General features: G+C 41.7%; 1 protein-coding gene across 1 annotated transcript in view; it reads left to right on the top strand.

Annotated features, from left to right (window-relative positions):
- The window catches only part of STAU1 (staufen double-stranded RNA binding protein 1), a 197960-nt gene extending 197003 nt beyond the window's left edge, over window positions 1-957 (top strand). The window contains exon 8 of the mRNA XM_053716921.1: window positions 806-957. Coding sequence (XP_053572896.1) covers window positions 806-934 — 129 coding nt within the window. The 3' untranslated portion in view covers window positions 935-957. The remainder of the gene's footprint in view (window positions 1-805) is intronic.
- The last annotated feature ends 15860 nt before the right edge of the window (window positions 958-16817 follow it).

Raw genomic sequence — 16817 nt, 5'->3', positions numbered from 1 at the left:
GGTAAGCATACATTTTCTTTTCTACTCCTTTCCATTGTCAGTGAATGCTTTCACACCTCACACATCCTGCGTCATTTCAGCAAAGGAGCTTGTAGAAGGAAACTGTTCTTCATTAGTCAAAACATTCATACATTATCTGGTTTTGGATTGTGCCTGGCTCCTTTCAGGATATGATGGATTTTTTTTTTGTTTGTTTTTTTTGTAAATAAGCTTTGTGCTGAAAAGGGCTTAGATCAAATTGAACCTACAAAACATATAAGCTCTGATTAATTTCAGAAATGTATGCTTTAAAAACATAGTTCTTAAGCTAGCAAATTCCATTCTCTCCAAGTAGCAAAAGTAGCCTTGTACTGTACTAGTGGTGATGTGTTCATTGGTCCGTTTGAAGATGAAAAGCAAGAGATTTACACTAAGGTGTTGTCTAATCTGTTGTTTGTGGCAGTGTGTAGTTTTCATTTATATGTGTAAAGAGGTATGAGTGACCTACAGATGTTTTAAAGATTTTAAGTCATAAATGAAAGGGGGAAAAGCACCTGTTAAACATTGTCCATGTTTTATATTGGTATTTTTTTTTTTTTTTTTTAAGTAAAACTTGAATCATAGCAATAGATGTGCTAACATTGTCTCTAAAACCAAATCATGTAAAAAAAAATGTTTAAAAGCAAGTTATGAAAACAGTCAATCCTACTTGACTGATCCTGTATCAGAAATGTGTAGCACAAACCTTTATGTAAGGAAATATATAGAAATTATAATTGTGCAGGCTTGAACCTGTTTGAATTAATTGCATTTTTTTTCCTTTTAGATTAATGGGAAAGTTTCAGATGAGGAGAATCTTAATAAATCTGAAATAAGCCAAGTGTTTGAGATTGCACTCAAAAGAAACCTACCTGTGATCTTTGAGGTAAAGACTTTTTCTCAAGACTTATATTGATAAAGCTGTTTCATTGCCAAAAAAGCATGCTGGATTTGTCTTTTGTTCAATATATTCATCTGCTCATATTTTATTTATATAATGCTAACATGTCTCTTTGTACAGTAGTTTTTGTTTTATCTCATTTGTACCCTTACCATAATCTTACTGAAGAACACACTGCCACACATGCTTATTTAAAGGGACAGTATACACTCATTTCTTTCATGTAATTAGCAAGAGTCCATGAGCTAGTGACGTATGGGATATACATTCCTACCAGGAGGGGCAAAGTTTCCCAAACCTCAAAATGCCTATAAATACACCCCTCACCACACCCACAAATCAGTTTTACAAACTTTGCCTCCCGTGGAGGTGGTGAAGTAAGTTTGTGCTAGATTCTACGTTGATATGCGCTCCGCAGCAGGTTGGAGCCCGGTTTTCCTCTCAGCGTGCAGTGAATGTCAGAGGGATGTGAAGAGAGTATTGCCTATTTGAATTCAATGATCTCCTTCTACGGGGTCTATTTCATAGGTTCTCGGTTATCGGTCGTAGAGATTAATCTCTTACCTCCCTTTTCAGATCAACGATATACTCTTATATATACCATTGCCTCTACTGATTCTCGTTTCAGTACTGGTTTGGCTTTCTACTACATGTAGATGAGTGTCCTGGGGTAAGTAAGTCTTATTTTTGTGACACTCTAAGCTATGGTTGGGCACTTTATATAAAGTTCTAAATATTTGTGTTTAAACATTTATTTGCCTTGATTCAGGATGTTCAATATTCCTTATTTCAGACAGTCAGTTTCATTATTTGGGATAATGCATTTGAATAATCAATTTTTTTCTTACCTTAAAATTTGACTTTTTTCCCTGTGGGCTGTTAGGCTCGCGGGGGCTGCAAATGCTTCATTTTATTGCGTCATTATTGGGGCGGACTTTTTTGGCGCAAAAAAAATTTTCTAAGTTATTTCCGGCGTCGTACTTGTCACCGGAAGTCGCGTCATTTTTTGACGTTTTTGCGCCAAAAGTGTCGGCGTTACCGGATGTGGCGTCATTTTTGGCGCTAAAAGCATTTAGGCGCCAAATAATGTGGGCGTCTTTTTTGGCGCTAAAAAATATGGGCGTCATTATTGTCTCCACATTATTTAAGTCTCATTGTTTATTTGCTTCTGGTTGCTAGAAGCTTGTTCACTGGCATTTTTTCCCATTCCTGAAACTGTCATTTAAGGAATTTGATCAATTTTGCTTTATATGTTGTTTTTTCTATTACATATTGCAAGATGTCTCAGATTGACCCTGAATCAGAAGATACTTCTGGAAAATCGCTGCCTGATGTTGGATCTACCAAAGTTAAGTGTATTTGCTGTAAACTTGTGGTATCTGTTCCTCCAGCTGTTGTTTGTAATGAATGTCATGACAAACTTGTTAATGCAGATAATATTTCCTTTAGTAATGTTACATTACCTGTTGCTGTTCCATCAACATCTAATACTCAGAGTGTTCCTGTTAACATAAGAGATTTTGTTTCTAAATCCATTAAGAAGGCTATGTCTGTTATTCCTCTGGTTCAGATGATTCTGTTTCAGAGGTTGATGCTGATAAATCTTCATATTTATTCAAAATGGAATTTATTCGTTCTTTACTTAAAGAAGTCTTAATTGCATTAGAAATAAAGGAATCTGGTCCTCTTGATACTAAATCTAAACGTTTAGATAAGGTTTTTAAATCTCCTGTAGTTATTCCAGAAGTTTTTCCTGTCCCTGATGCTATTTCTGAAGTAATTTCCAGGGAATGGAATAATTTGGGTAATTCATTTACTCCTTCTAAACGTTTTAAGCAATTATATCCTGTGCCATCTGACAGATTAGAGTTTTGGGACAAAATCCCTAAGGTTGATGGGGCTATCTCTACTCTTGCTAAACGTACTACTATTCCTACGGCAGATAGTACTTCCTTTAAGGATCCTTTAGATAGGAAAATTGAATCCTTTCTAAGAAAAGCTTACTTATGTTCAGGTAATCTTCTTAGACCTGCTATATCTTTAGCGGATGTTGCTGCAGCTTCAACTTTTTGGTTGGAAGCTTTAGCGCAACAAGTAACAGATCATAATTCTCATAGCATTGTTAATCTTCTTCAACATGCTAATAATTTTATTTGTGATGCCATCTTTGATATCATTAGGGTTGATGTCAGGTATATGTCTCTAGCTATTTTAGCTAGAAGAGCTTTATGGCTTAAAACTTGGAATGCTGATATGTCTTCTAAGTCAACTTTGCTTTCCCTTTCTTTCCAGGGTAATAAATTATTTGGTTCACAGTTGGATTCTATTATTTCAACTGTTACTGGGGGGAAAGGAACTTTTTTACCACAGGATAAAAAATCTAAAGGTAAATTTAGGTTTACTAATCATTTTCGTTCCTTTCGTCACAATAAGGAACAAAAGCCTGATCCTTCCCCTACAGGAGCAGTATCAGTTTGGAAACCATCTCCAGTCTGGAATAAATCCAAGCCTTTTAGAAAGCCACAGCCAGCTCCCAAGTCAACATGAAGGTGCGGCCCTCATTCCAGCTCAGCTGGTAGGGGGCAGATTACGATTTTTCAAAGAAATTTGGATCAATTCTGTTCACAATCTTTGGATTCAGAACATTGTTTCACAAGGGTACAGAATAGGCTTCAAGATAAGGCCTCCTGCAAGAAGATTTTTTTCTTTCCTGTGTCCCAGTAAATCCAGTGAAGGCTCAAGCATTTCTGAAATGTGTTTCAGATCTAGAGTTGGCTGGAGTAATTATGCCAGTTCCAGTTCTGGAACAGGGGCTGGGGTTTTATTCAAATCTTTTCATTGTACCAAAGAAGGAGAATTCCTTCAGACCAGTTCTGGATTTAAAAATATTGAATCATTATGTAAGGATACCAACATTCAAAATGGTAACTATAAGGACTATTCTGCCTTTTGTTCAGCAAGGGCATTATATGTCCACAATAGATTTACAGGATGCATATCTGCATATTCTGATTAATCCAGATCACTATCAGTTTCTGAGATTCTCTTTCCTAGACAAGCATTACCAGTTTGTGGCTCTGCCGTTTGGCCTAGCAACAGCTCCAAGGATTTTTACAAAGGTTCTCGGTGCCCTTCTATCTGCAATCAGAGAACAGGGTATTGTGGTATTTCCTTATTTGTATGCTATCTTGGTACTTGCTCAGTCTTCACATTTAGCAGAATCTCATACAAATCGACTTGTATTGTTTCTTCGAGAACATGGTTGGAGGATCAATTTACCAAAAAGTTCATTGATTCCTCAGACGAGGGTAACCTTTTTAGGTTTCCAGATAGATTCAGTGTCCATGACTCTGTCTCTGACAGACAAGAGACGTCTAAAATTGGTTTCAGCTTGTCGAAACCTTCAGTCTCAATCATTCCCTTCGGTATCCTTATGCATGGAAATTCTAGGTCTTATGACTGCTGCATCGGACGCGATCCCCTTTGCTCGTTTTCACATGCGACCTCTTCAGCTCTGTATGCTGAACCAGTGGTGCAGGGATTATACAAAGATATCTCAATTAATATCTTAAAAACCGATTGTACGACACTCTCTGACGTGGTGGACAGACCACCATCGTTTTGTTCAGGGGGCTTCTTTTGTTCTTCCGACCTGGACTGTGATTTCAACAGATGCAAGTCTGACAGCACAAGGGGTTTGGGAATCTCAGGAGGTGAGCTTACCGATCAACATTTTGGAACTCCGTGCAATTTTCAGAGCTCTTCAGTCATGGCCTCTTCTAAAGAGAGTCGTTAATTTGATTCAGACGGACAATGTCACAACCGTGGCATATGTCAATCATCAAGGAGGGACTCACAGTCCTCTGGCTATGAAAGAAGTATCTCGAATACTGGTATGGGCGGAATCCAGCTCCTGTCTAATTTCTGCGGTTCATATCCCAGGTATAGACAATTGGGAAGCGGATTATCTCAGTCGCCAAACGTTACATCCGGGCGAATGGTCTCTTCACCCAGAGGTATTTCTTCAGATTGTTCGAATGTGGGGAGTTCCAGAAATAGATCTGATGGCTTCTCATCTAAACAAGAAGCTTCCCAGGTATCTGTCCAGATCCAGGGATCCTCAGGCGGAGGCAGTGGATGCATTGTCACTTCCTTGGAAGTATCATCCTGCCTATATCTTTCCGCCTCTAGTTCTTCTTCCAAGAGTGATTTCCAAGATTCTAAAGGAGTGCTCGTTTGTTCTGCTGGTGGCTCCAGCATGGCCTCACAGGTTTTGGTATGCGGATCTTGTCCGGATGGCCACTTGCCAACCGTGGACTCTTCCGTTAAGACCAGACCTATCGCAAGGTCCTTTTTTCCATCAGGATCTCAAATCCTTAAATTTGAAGGTATGGAGATTGAACGCTTGATTCTCAGTCATAGAGGTTTCTCTGACTCTCTGATTAATACTATGGTACAGGCTCGTAAATCTGTATCTAGGAAGATATATTATCGAGTCTGGAAGATTTACATTTCTTGGTGTTTTTCTCATCATTTTTCTTGGCATTCTTTTAGAATTCCTAGAATTTTACAGTTTCTTCAGGATGGTTTGGATAAAGGTTTGTCTGCAAGTTCCTTGAAAGGACAAATCTCTGCTCTTTCTGTTGTTTTTCACAGAAAGATTGCTAGTCTTACTGATATTCATTGTTTTGTACAAGCTTTGGTTCGTATAAAACCTGTTATTAAGTCAATTTCTCCTCCTTGAAGTTTGAATTTGGTTCTGGGGGCTCTTCAAGCTCCTCCGTTTGAACCTATGCATTCGCTGGACATTAATTTACTTTCTTGGAAAGTTTTGTTTCTTTTGGCCATCTCTTCTGCTAGAAGAGTTTCTGAATTATCTGCTCTTTCTTGTGAGTCTCCTTTTCTGATTTTTCATCAGGATAAGGCGGTGTTGCGAACTTCTTTTAAATTTTTACCTATGGTTGTGAATTCTAACAACATTAGTAGAGAAATTGTGGTTCCTTCATTGTGTCCTAATCCTAAGAATTCTAAGGAAAGATCGTTGCATTCTTTGGATGTAGTTAGAGCTTTAAAAATATTATGTTGAAGCTACTAAAAAATTCCGAAAGACTTCTAGTCTATTTGTTATCTTTTCTGGTTCTAGGAAAGGTCAGAAGGCCTCTGCCATTTCTTTGGCGTCTTGGTTAAAGTCTTTGATTCATCATGCTTATGTCGAGTCGGGTAAAACTCTGCCTCAAAGGATTACAGCTCATTCTACTAGGTCAGTTTCTACTTCCTGGGCGTTTAGGAATGAAGCTTCGGTTGATCAGATTTGCAAAGCAGCAACTTGGTCTTCTTTGCATACTTTTACTAAATTCTACCATTTTGATGTGTTTTCTTCTTCTGAAGCAGTTTTTGGTAGAAAAGTACTTCAGGCAGCTGTTTCAGTTTGATTCTTCTGCTTATTTCAGTTTTTTTCATTATAAGATTTAAACTTTATTTTGGGTGTGGATTATTTTCAGCGGAATTGGCTGTCTTTATTTTATCCCTCCCTCTCTAGTGACTCTTGCGTGGAAGATCCACATCTGGGTATTCATTATCCCATACGTCACTAGCTCATGGACTTTTGCTAATTACATGAAAGAAAACATAATTTATGTAAGAACTTACCTGATAAATTAATTTCTTTCATATTAGCAAGAGTTCATGAGGCCCACCCTTTTTTGTGGTGGTTATGATTTTTTTGTATAAAGCACAATTATTCCAATTCCTTATTTTTATGCTTTCGCACTTTTCTCTTGTTAAGTGTGTTCAGTCCACGGGTCATCCATTACTTATGGGATATATTCTCCTTCCCAACAGGAAGTTGCAAGAGGATCACCCAAGCAGAGCTGCTATATAGCTCCTCCCCTCACATGTCATATCCAGTCATTCTCTTGCAACCCTCAACAAAGGAGGTCGCGAGAGGAGCTGGAGTTTTTACTTATCTATTCTTCAATCAAAAGTTTGTTATTTTAAATGGCACCGGAGTGTGCTGTTTTTCTATCTCAGGCAGTATTTGGAAGAAGAAACTGCCTGCGTTTTTTTTCTATGATCTTAGCAGGCGTAACTAAGATCCACTGGCTGTTCTCGACATTCTGAGGAGTGGGGTAACTTCAGAAACTGGGAATGGCATGCGGGGTCCTCCGCAAATGAGGTATGTGCAGTACTTTATTTTCTGGGAATGGAATTGACTAAGAAAATACTGCTGTTACGTATGATGTAAGTACAGCCTTAAATGCAGTAGTGGCAACTGGTATCAGGCTGATAAATGTATGCGCAGTCGAGTTATTTTCTAGGGACTAGAATTTGACTGAGAAAATACTGTTAAAACTGAAATAATACTTAAGCCTTATCTGCAGTGGTAGCGACTGGTAGCAGGCTTAGTGATAACTTTGCATGACATTGGAAAATGTTATTTTTTAATAAAACGTTTACTGGCATGTTATTCGTTTTTGTGAGGTACTTTGGTGATAAATCGCTTTGGGCATGATTTTTTTCCACATGGCTAACAGTTATATATGGAAACGGTTATATCAGGGCTCCCACTGTTGTGATAGGAGTGGGAGGGACCTTGTTTTAGCACCTTGTTGTGCAGTTAAAATTCTAGCACAGTCTTCCTGCTTCTTCCTCCTTGATCCATGACGTCTCTAGAGAGCTCAGGGGTCTGCAAAATTCATTTTTGAGGGAGGTAATCAGTCACAGCAGATCTGTGACAGTGTGTTTGACTGTGATTAAAAGCGTTAAATCTTAATTGATATCCGTTTTATCCGTTTTGGGTATTGAGGGGTTAATCATCCTTTTGCTAATGGGTGCAATCCTCTGCTAATAATACACTTCTTGTTAAGAATTGTTTAATTATATCTGTATTTTTGAAACGCGGCAGCGTTTTTTATATTGCTTGTAAACTTATTGAAAGTGATTTCCAAGCTTGTAGTTTCATTGCTAAATCTGTTTAAACATGTCTGATTCAGAGGAAACTGTTTGTTCATCATGTTCAAAAGCCAATGTGGAGCCCAATAGAACGATGTGTACCAATTGTATTGATATTGCTTTGAATAAAAGTCAATCTGTACCGATAAAGAAACTATCACCAGACAACGAGGGGGAAGTTATGCCGCCTAACTCTCCTCACGTGTCAGTACCTGCGTCTCCCGCTCGGGAGATGCGTAGGATTGAGACGCCAAGTACATCTAGGCCCTTACAAATCACTTTACATGATATGGCTAATGTTATGAAAGAAGTATTATATAATATGCCCGAATTAAGGGGCAAACGCGATAGCTCTGGGTTAAGGACAGAGCGCGCTGATGACACGAGAGCCATGTCTGATACTGCGTCACAATTTGCAGAACATGAGGACGGTGAGCTTCATTCTGTCGGTGACGGTTCTGATCCGGGGGGGCCGGATTCAGAAATTTCAAATTTTAAATTTAAGCTTGAGAACCTCCGTGTGTTACTAGGGGAGGTATTAGCGGCTCTGAATGATTGCGACACGGTGGCAATTCCAGAGAAATTGTGTAGGTTGGATAGATACTATGCGGTACCGGTGTGTACTGACGTTTTTCCTATACCAAAAAGACTTACAGAAATTATTAGTAAGGAGTGGGATAGACCCGGTGTGCCTTTTTCCCCTCCCCCGATATTTAGAAAAATGTTCCCTATAGACGCCACCACACGAGACTTATGGCAGACGGTCCCTAAGGTGGAGGGAGCAGTTTCTACGTTAGCCAAGCGTACCACTATCCCGGTGGAGGATAGCTGTGCTTTCTCAGATCCAATGGATAAAAAATTAGAGGGTTATCTTAAGAAAATGTTTGTTCAACAGGGTTTTATATTGCAGCCTCTTGCATGCATTGCGCCTGTCACGGCTGCAGCGGCATTCTGGTTTGAGTCTCTGGAAGAGGCGATTCGCACAGAGCCATTGGATGAGGCTTTGAGCAAAGTTAGAACCCTTAAGCAAGCTAATGCGTTTGTTTCAGATGCCGTAGTACATCTAACCAAACTTACGGCTAAAAATTCCGGATTCGCCATACAGGCGCGTAGAGCGCTCTGGCTTAAATCCTGGTCAGCGGATGTAACTTCCAAGTCTAAGCTACTTAACATTCCTTTCAAAGGGCAGACCTTATTCGGGCCTGGCTTGAAGGAAATTATTGCTGACATTACGGGAGTTAAGGGCCACGCCCTTCCTCAGGACAGGGCCAAACAGTCTAATTTTCGTGCCTTTCGTAACTTCAAGGCAGGAGCAGCATCGACTTCCTCCGCTCCAAAACAGGAAGGAACTACTGCTTGTTACAGACAGGGTTGGAAAGGCAACCAGTCATGGAACAAGGGCAAGCAGGCCAGAAAGCCTACTCCTGCCCCTAAGACAGCATGAAGACAGGGCCCCCTATCCGGAGACGGATTTAGTGGGGGGCAGACTTTCTCTCTTCGCCCAGGCTTGGGCAAGAGATGTGCAGGATCCCTGGACGTTAAAGATTATATCTCAGGGATACCTTCTGGATTTCAAAACCTCTCCTCCACAAGGGAGGTTCCATCTTTCGAGGTTATCGACAAACCTAGTAAAGGGAGAGGCATTTCTACAATGTGTACAAGACCTCTTAATCATGGGAGTGATCCACTCAGTTCCGCGATCGGAACAGGGACAAGGATTTTACTCAAATCTATTTGTGGTTCCCAAAAAAGAGGGAACCTTCAGACCAATCTTGGACTTAAAGATCTTAAACAAATTCCTAAGGGTACCATCGTTCAAGATGGAAACCATTCGAACCATCCTACCCATGATCCAAGAGGGTCAATATATGACCACGGTGGACTTAAAGGATGCTTACCTTCATATACCGATTCACAAAGATCATTATCGGTACCTAAGGTTTGCCTTTCTAGACAGGCATTACCAGTTTGTGGCTCTTCCCTTCGGGTTAGCCACGGCCCCGAGAATTTTTACGAAGGTTCTGGGCTCACTTCTGGCGGTACTAAGACCACGAGGCATAGCGGTGGCTCCGTACCTAGACGACATTCTGATACAAGCGTCAAGTTTTCAGAATGCAAAGTCTCATACAGAGATAGTTCTAGCATTTCTGAGGTCGCATGGGTGGAAAGTGAACGTGGAAAAGAGTTCTCTGTTACCACTCACAAGGGTTCCTTTTCTAGGGACTCTTATAGATTCTGTAGAGATGAAGATTTACCTGACGGAGTCCAGGTTATCAAAGATTCTCAATGCTTGCCGTGTGCTTCATTCCGTTCCAAGCCCATCAGTAGCTCAGTGCATGGAGGTAATCGGCTTAATGGTCGCGGCAATGGACATAGTGCCATTTGCGCGCCTGCATCTCAGACCGCTGCAACTATGAATGCTCAGTCAATGGAACGGGGATTACTCAGATCTGTCCCCTTTGCTAAATCTGGACCAGGAGACCAGAGATTCTCTTCTCTGGTGGTTGTCACTGGTTCATCTGTCCAAAGGAATGACCTTTCGCAGACCAGATTGGACGATTGTGACAACGGATGCCAGCCTTCTAGGCTGGGGAGCAGTCTGGAATTCGCTGAAGGCTCAGGGATCGTGGACTCAGGAGGAGAAACTCCTTCCAATAAACATTCTAGAATTAAGAGCAATATTCAATGCTCTTCTAGCTTGGCCTCAGTTAGCAAAACTGAGGTTCATCAGATTTCAGTCGGACAATATCACGACTGTGGCTTACATCAATCATCAAGGGGGAACCAGGAGTTCCCTAGCGATGTTGGAAGTCTCGAAGATAATTCGCTGGGCAGAGTCTCACTCTTGCCACCTGTCAGCGATTTACATCCCGGGCGTAGAGAACTGGGAGGCAGATTTCCTAAGTCGCCAAACTTTTCATCCGGGAGAGTGGGAACTTCATCCGGAGGTATTTGCTCAACTGATTCGTCGTTGGGGCAAACCGGATCTGGATCTCATGGCATCTCGCCAGAACGCGAAGCTTCCTTGTTACGGATCCAGGTCCAGGGACCCGAGAGCGGTGCTGGTAGATGCATTAGCAGCCCCTTGGGTTTTCAACATAGCTTATGTGTTTCCACCATTTCCGTTGCTACCTCAACTGACAGGACTGCCAGGATCAAACAGGAGAGGGCATCGGTAATTCTGATAGCGCCTGTGTGGCCACGCAGGACCTGGTATGCAGACTTAGTGGACATGTCGTCCTGTCCACCATGGTCTCTTCCTCTGAGAGAGGACCTTCTAATTCAGGGTCCTTTCAACCATCCAAACCTAATTTCTCTGAGGCTGACTGCCTGGAAATTGAACGCTTGATTCTATCAAAGCGTGGGTTTTCGGATTCGGTTATTGATACATTAATACAGGCTCGGAAACCTGTGACCAGAAAAATTTACCATAAGATATGGCGTAAATATTTGTATTGGTGCGAATCCAAGAGTTACTCATGGAGTAAGGTTAGGATTCCTTGGATATTGGCTTTTCTACAAGAGGGTTTAGAAAAGGGTTTATCCGCTAGTTCGCTAAAGGGACAGATTTCAGCTCTGTCTATTCTTTTACACAAACGTCTTGCAGAGAATCCAGACGTCCAGGCCTTTTGTCAGGCTTTGGCTAGAATTAAGCCTGTGTTTAAAGCTGTTGCTCCTCCGTGGAGCTTAAAGTGAATGTAAATTTTCCCGTTTTAAGGAGTCAATTATAATTCATAATCGGTGTATTAGTCAAAAAGCAATTTTTTTCCCCCAAAATTTGCAAAATATCACATATTTTAAATGCAACCTTATCTCCGTTTTCGCTTCTAGCTCCTCCTATCCATTTCTTCCTTTATTTCTTCCGCCTAACGTTTAGAGCGGTCCCACCCGCTCTATGACATGTTCGAAAAGCTCGTTCACGATGTGTTGTTTTTTTGCGCATGCGTTTAACATTCAGTGCCTGATGCGTTATTAAATTCTCTGTGTATCCAGGAAGCAAATGACTGCTGCATTGTTATGCGTATGCTAAAATCGTGTACGCGCAGCGCTTCTGAATCAAACAGCAGTTGGTTTACGCATGCGCATAAAGAAAGACGCATGCGCATAAAGAGATAGTGACGTCTCCGAAAAGGGGCTGGACGCCACGGGGTATGATTGATTATTAGTAGACTACAGTGTCAATCAACCTTCAAAATGCGGTCAAAAATGGCGGGCGGAGGAAGCGAGCAAGATGATTAACAGTAAATAAGTATATAGATCGATATAATTATACATTTAAAAAAAATGATGAATTAAACTTAACTTAATTTCTCCAACATAGGTGTGTCCGGTCCACGGCGTCATCCTTACTTGTGGGATATTCTCTTCCCCAACAGGAAATGGCAAAGAGCCCAGCAAAGCTGGTCACATGATCCCCCCTAGGCTCCGCCTTCCCCAGTCATTCTCTTTGCCGTTGTACAGGCAACATCTCCACGGAGATGGCTTAGAGTTTTTTGGTGTTTAAATGTAGTTTTTATTCTTCAATCAAGAGTTTGTTATTTTAAAATAGTGCTGGTATGTACTATTTTCTCTGAAACAGAAAGGAGATGAAGATTTCTGTTTGTAAGAGGAAGATGATTTTAGCAACCGTTACTAAAATCAATGGCTGTTTCCACACAGGACTGTTGAGATGAAGTAACTTCAGTTGGGGGGAACAGTGTGCAGACTTTTGCTGCTCGAAGTATGACACATTTCTAACAAGACTTGGTAATGCTGGAAGCTGTCATTTTCCCTATGGATCCGGTAAGCCATTTTAATAACAAGTTATAAAGGGCTTCACAAGGGCTTTAAAGACTGGTAGACATTTTTCTGGGCTAAAACGTTTGTTTTATAGACATGTTTAATGGTTTATTACTTTGAGGAGTTAATTTTATCTTGGGAATTTTGATAAAAAAGACGGCAGGCACTGTATTGGACACCTTTTTCACTGGGGGCCTTCTCTAGTCATAGGCAGAGCCTCAGTTTCGCGCCACTAATGCGCAGTTGTTTTTTGGGAAGCAAAGCATGCAGATGCATGTGTAAGGAGCTCTGATACACTGAAAAAGCGTGCTGAAGGCGTCATTTGGTATCGTATTCCCCTCTGGGCTTGGTTGGGTCTCAGCAAAGCAGATACCAGGGACTGTATAGGGGTTAAATGTAAAAACGGCTCCGGTTCCGTTATTTTAAGAGTTAAGACTTTCAAATTTGGTGTGCAATACTTTTAAGGCTTTATGACACTGTGGTGAAATTTTGGTGAATTTTGGACAATTCCTTCATACTTTTTCGCATATTCAGTAATAAAGTGTGTTCAGTTTAAAATTTAAAGTGACAGTAACGGTTTTATTTTAAAACGTTTTTTGTACTTTGTTATCAAGTTTATGCCTGTTTATCATGTCTGTACCATCAGATAGACTATGTTCTGTATGTCAGGAAGCCAAAGTTCCTTCTCATTTAAATAGATGTGATGCATGTGATAGTGAAAATGATGCCCAAGATGATTCCTCTAGTGAGGGGAGTAAGCATGGTACTGCATCATCCCCTTATGTGTCTACACCAGTCTTGCCCACACAAGAGGCCCCTAGTACATCTAGTGCGCCAATTCTTCTTACTATGCAACAATTAACGGCTGTAATGGATAATTCTATTAAAAACATTTTAGCCAAAATGCCCACTTATCAGCGAAAGCGCGACTGCTCTGTTTTAGATACTGAAGAGCATGAGGGCGCCGATGATAATGGTTTTGACATGCCCTTACTCCAGTCTGAAGGGGCTAGGGAGGTTTTGTCTGAGGGAGAAATTTCAGATTCAGGAAAAATTTCTCAACAAGCTGAACCTGATGTTATTACGTTCAAATTTAAATTGGAACATCTCCGCGCTCTGCTTAAGGAGGTGTTATCTACTCTGGATGATTGTGACAATTTGGTCATTCCAGAGAAATTATGTAAGATGGACAAGTTCCTAGAGGTCCCGGTGCCCCCCGAAGCTTTTCCTATACCCAAGCGGGTGGCGGATATTGTAAACAAAGAATGGGAAAGGCCCGGCATACCTTTTGTTCCTCCCCCTATATTTAAGAAATTGTTTCCTATAGTCGACCCCAGAAAGGACTTATGGCAGACAGTCCCTAAGGTCGAGGGGGCGGTCTCTACTTTAAACAAACGCACTACTATCCCTATAGAGGATAGTTGTGCTTTCAAAGATCCTATGGATAAAAAGTTAGAAGGTTTGCTTAAAAAGATGTTTGTTCAGCAAGGTTACCTTCTACAGCCAATTTCATGCATTGTTCCTGTTACTACAGCAGCGTGTTTCTGGTTTGATGAACTAGAAAAGTCGCTAGATAAGGATACCTCTTATGAGGAGATTATGGACAGAATTCGTGCTCTTAAATTGGCTAATTCTTTTACTCTAGACGCTACCCTGCAATTAGCTAGATTGGCGGCAAAAAATTCAGGGTTTGCTATTGTGGCACGCAGAGCGCTTTGGCTAAAGTCTTGGTCAGCGGATGCGTCATCCAAGAACAAATTGCTTAATATTCCTTTCAAGGGGAAAACGCTGTTTGGCCCTGACTTGAAAGAGATTATTTCAGATATCACTGGGGGAAAGGGCCATGCCCTTCCTCAGGATAGGTCTTTCAAGGCTAAAAATAAGCCTAATTTTCGTCCCTTTCGTAGAAACGGACCAGCTTCAAGTTCTACGCCCTCTAAGCAAGAGGGTACTACGTCTCAGGCCAAGCCAGCCTGGAGGCCAATGCAAGGCTGGAACAAAGGTAAGCAGGCCAAGAAACCTGCTACTGCTACAAAGACAGCATGAGATGTTGGCCCCCGATCCGGGACCGGATCTGGTGGGGGGCAGACTTTCTCTCTTCGCTCAGGCGTGGGCAAGAGATGTTCTGGATCCTTGGGCCCTAGAAATAGTCTCCCAAGGTTATCTTCTGGAATTCAAGGAGCTACCCCCAAGGGGAAGGTTCCACAGGTCTCAATTGTCTTCAGACCTCATAAAAAAACAGGCATTCTTACATTGTGTAGAAGACCTGTTAAAAATGGGAGTGATTCATCCTGTTCCATTAAAGGAACAAGGGATGGGGTTCTACTCCAATCTGTTCATAGTTCCCAAAAAAGAGGGAACATTCAGACCAATCTTGGATCTCAAGATCTTAAACAAATTTCTCAGCGTTCCATCGTTCAAAATGGAAACCATTCGAACAATTCTTCCTACCATCCAGGAAGGTCAATTCATGACCACGGTGGATTTAAAGGATGCGTATCTACATATTCCTATCCACAAGGAACATCATCAGTTCCTAAGGTTTGCTTTTCTGGACAAACATTACCAGTTTGTGGCACTTCCATTCGGATTAGCCACTGCCCCAAGAATTTTCACAAAGGTACTAGGGTCCCTTCTAGCGGTGCTAAGACCGAGGGGCATTGCAGTAGTACCTTACTTGGACGACATTCTGATTCAAGCGTCGTCACTGCCACAAGCAAAGGCTCATACGGACATTGTCCTAGCCTTTCTCAGATCTCACGGGTGGAAGGTGAACGTAGAGAAAAGTTCTCTATCTCCGTCAACAAGAGTCCCCTTCTTGGGAACAATAATAGACTCCTTAGAAATGAGGATTTTTCTGACAGAAGCCAGAAAATCAAAACTTCTAAACTCTTGTCAAGTACTTCAGTCTGTTCTTCTTCCTTCCATAGCGCAGTGCATGGAAGTAATAGGTTTGATGGTTGCGGCAATGGACATAGTTCCTTTTGCGCGAATTCATCTAAGACCATTACAACTGTGCATGCTCAGACAGTGGAATGGGGATTATACAGACTTGTCTCCAACGATTCAAGTAGATCAGAGGACCAGAGATTCACTCCGTTGGTGGCTGACCCTGGACAACCTGTCACAAGGGATGAGCTTCCGCAGACCAGAGTGGGTCATTGTCACGACCGACGCCAGTCTGGTGGGCTGGGGCGCGGTCTGGGAACCCCTGAAAACTCAGGGTCTTTGGTCTCGGGAAGAATCTCTTCTACCGATAAACATTCTGGAACTAAGAGCGATATTCAATGCTCTCAAGGCTTGGCCTCAGCTAGCAAAGGCCAAATTCATAAGGTTTCAATCAGACAACATGACGACTGTTGCGTATATCAACCATTAAGGGGGAACAAGGAGTTCCCTGGCGATGGAAGAAGTGACCAAGATAATTCAATGGGCGGAGACTCACTCCTGCCACTTGTCTGCAATCCACATCCCAGGAGTGGAAAATTGGGAAGCGGATTTTCTGAGTCGTCAGACATTTCATCCGGGGGAGTGGGAACTCCATCCGGAAATCTTTGCCCAAATAACTCAATTATGGGGCATCCCAGACATGGATCTGATGGCTTCTCGCCAGAACTTCAAGGTTCCTTACTACGGGTCCAGATCCAGGGATCCCAAGGCGGCTCTAGTGGATGCACTAGTAGCACCTTGGACCTTCAACCTAGCTTATGTGTTCCCACCGTTTCCTCTCATTCCCAGGCTGGTAGCCAGGATCAAACAGGAGAGGGTATAGGTGATCTTGATAGCTCCTGCGTGGCCACGCAGGACTTGGTATGCAGACCTGGTGAATATGTCATCGGCTCCACCATGGAAGCTACCTCTGAGACAGGACCTTCTTGTTCAAGGTCCGTTCGAACATCCGAATCTGGCCTCACTCCAACTGACTGCTTGGAGATTGAACGCTTGATTTTATCAAAGCGAGGGTTCTCAGATTCTGTCATTGATACTCTTGTTCAGGCTAGAAAGCCTGTAACTAGAAAAATCTACCATAAAATATGGAAAAGATATATCTGTTGGTGTGAATCTAAAGGATTCCCATGGAACAAGATAAAAATCCCTAGGATTCTATCCTTTCTTCAAGAAGGTTTGGAGAAAGGATCATCTGCAAGTTCTTTGAAGGGACAGATTT

Source organism: Bombina bombina, chromosome 1, assembly GCF_027579735.1.
Source record: "Bombina bombina isolate aBomBom1 chromosome 1, aBomBom1.pri, whole genome shotgun sequence".
NCBI classification, from domain to species: Eukaryota; Metazoa; Chordata; class Amphibia; order Anura; family Bombinatoridae; genus Bombina; species Bombina bombina.
Note: the sequence above shows the minus strand (reverse complement) of the source record. Positions and strands in the feature narration are given on the sequence as shown.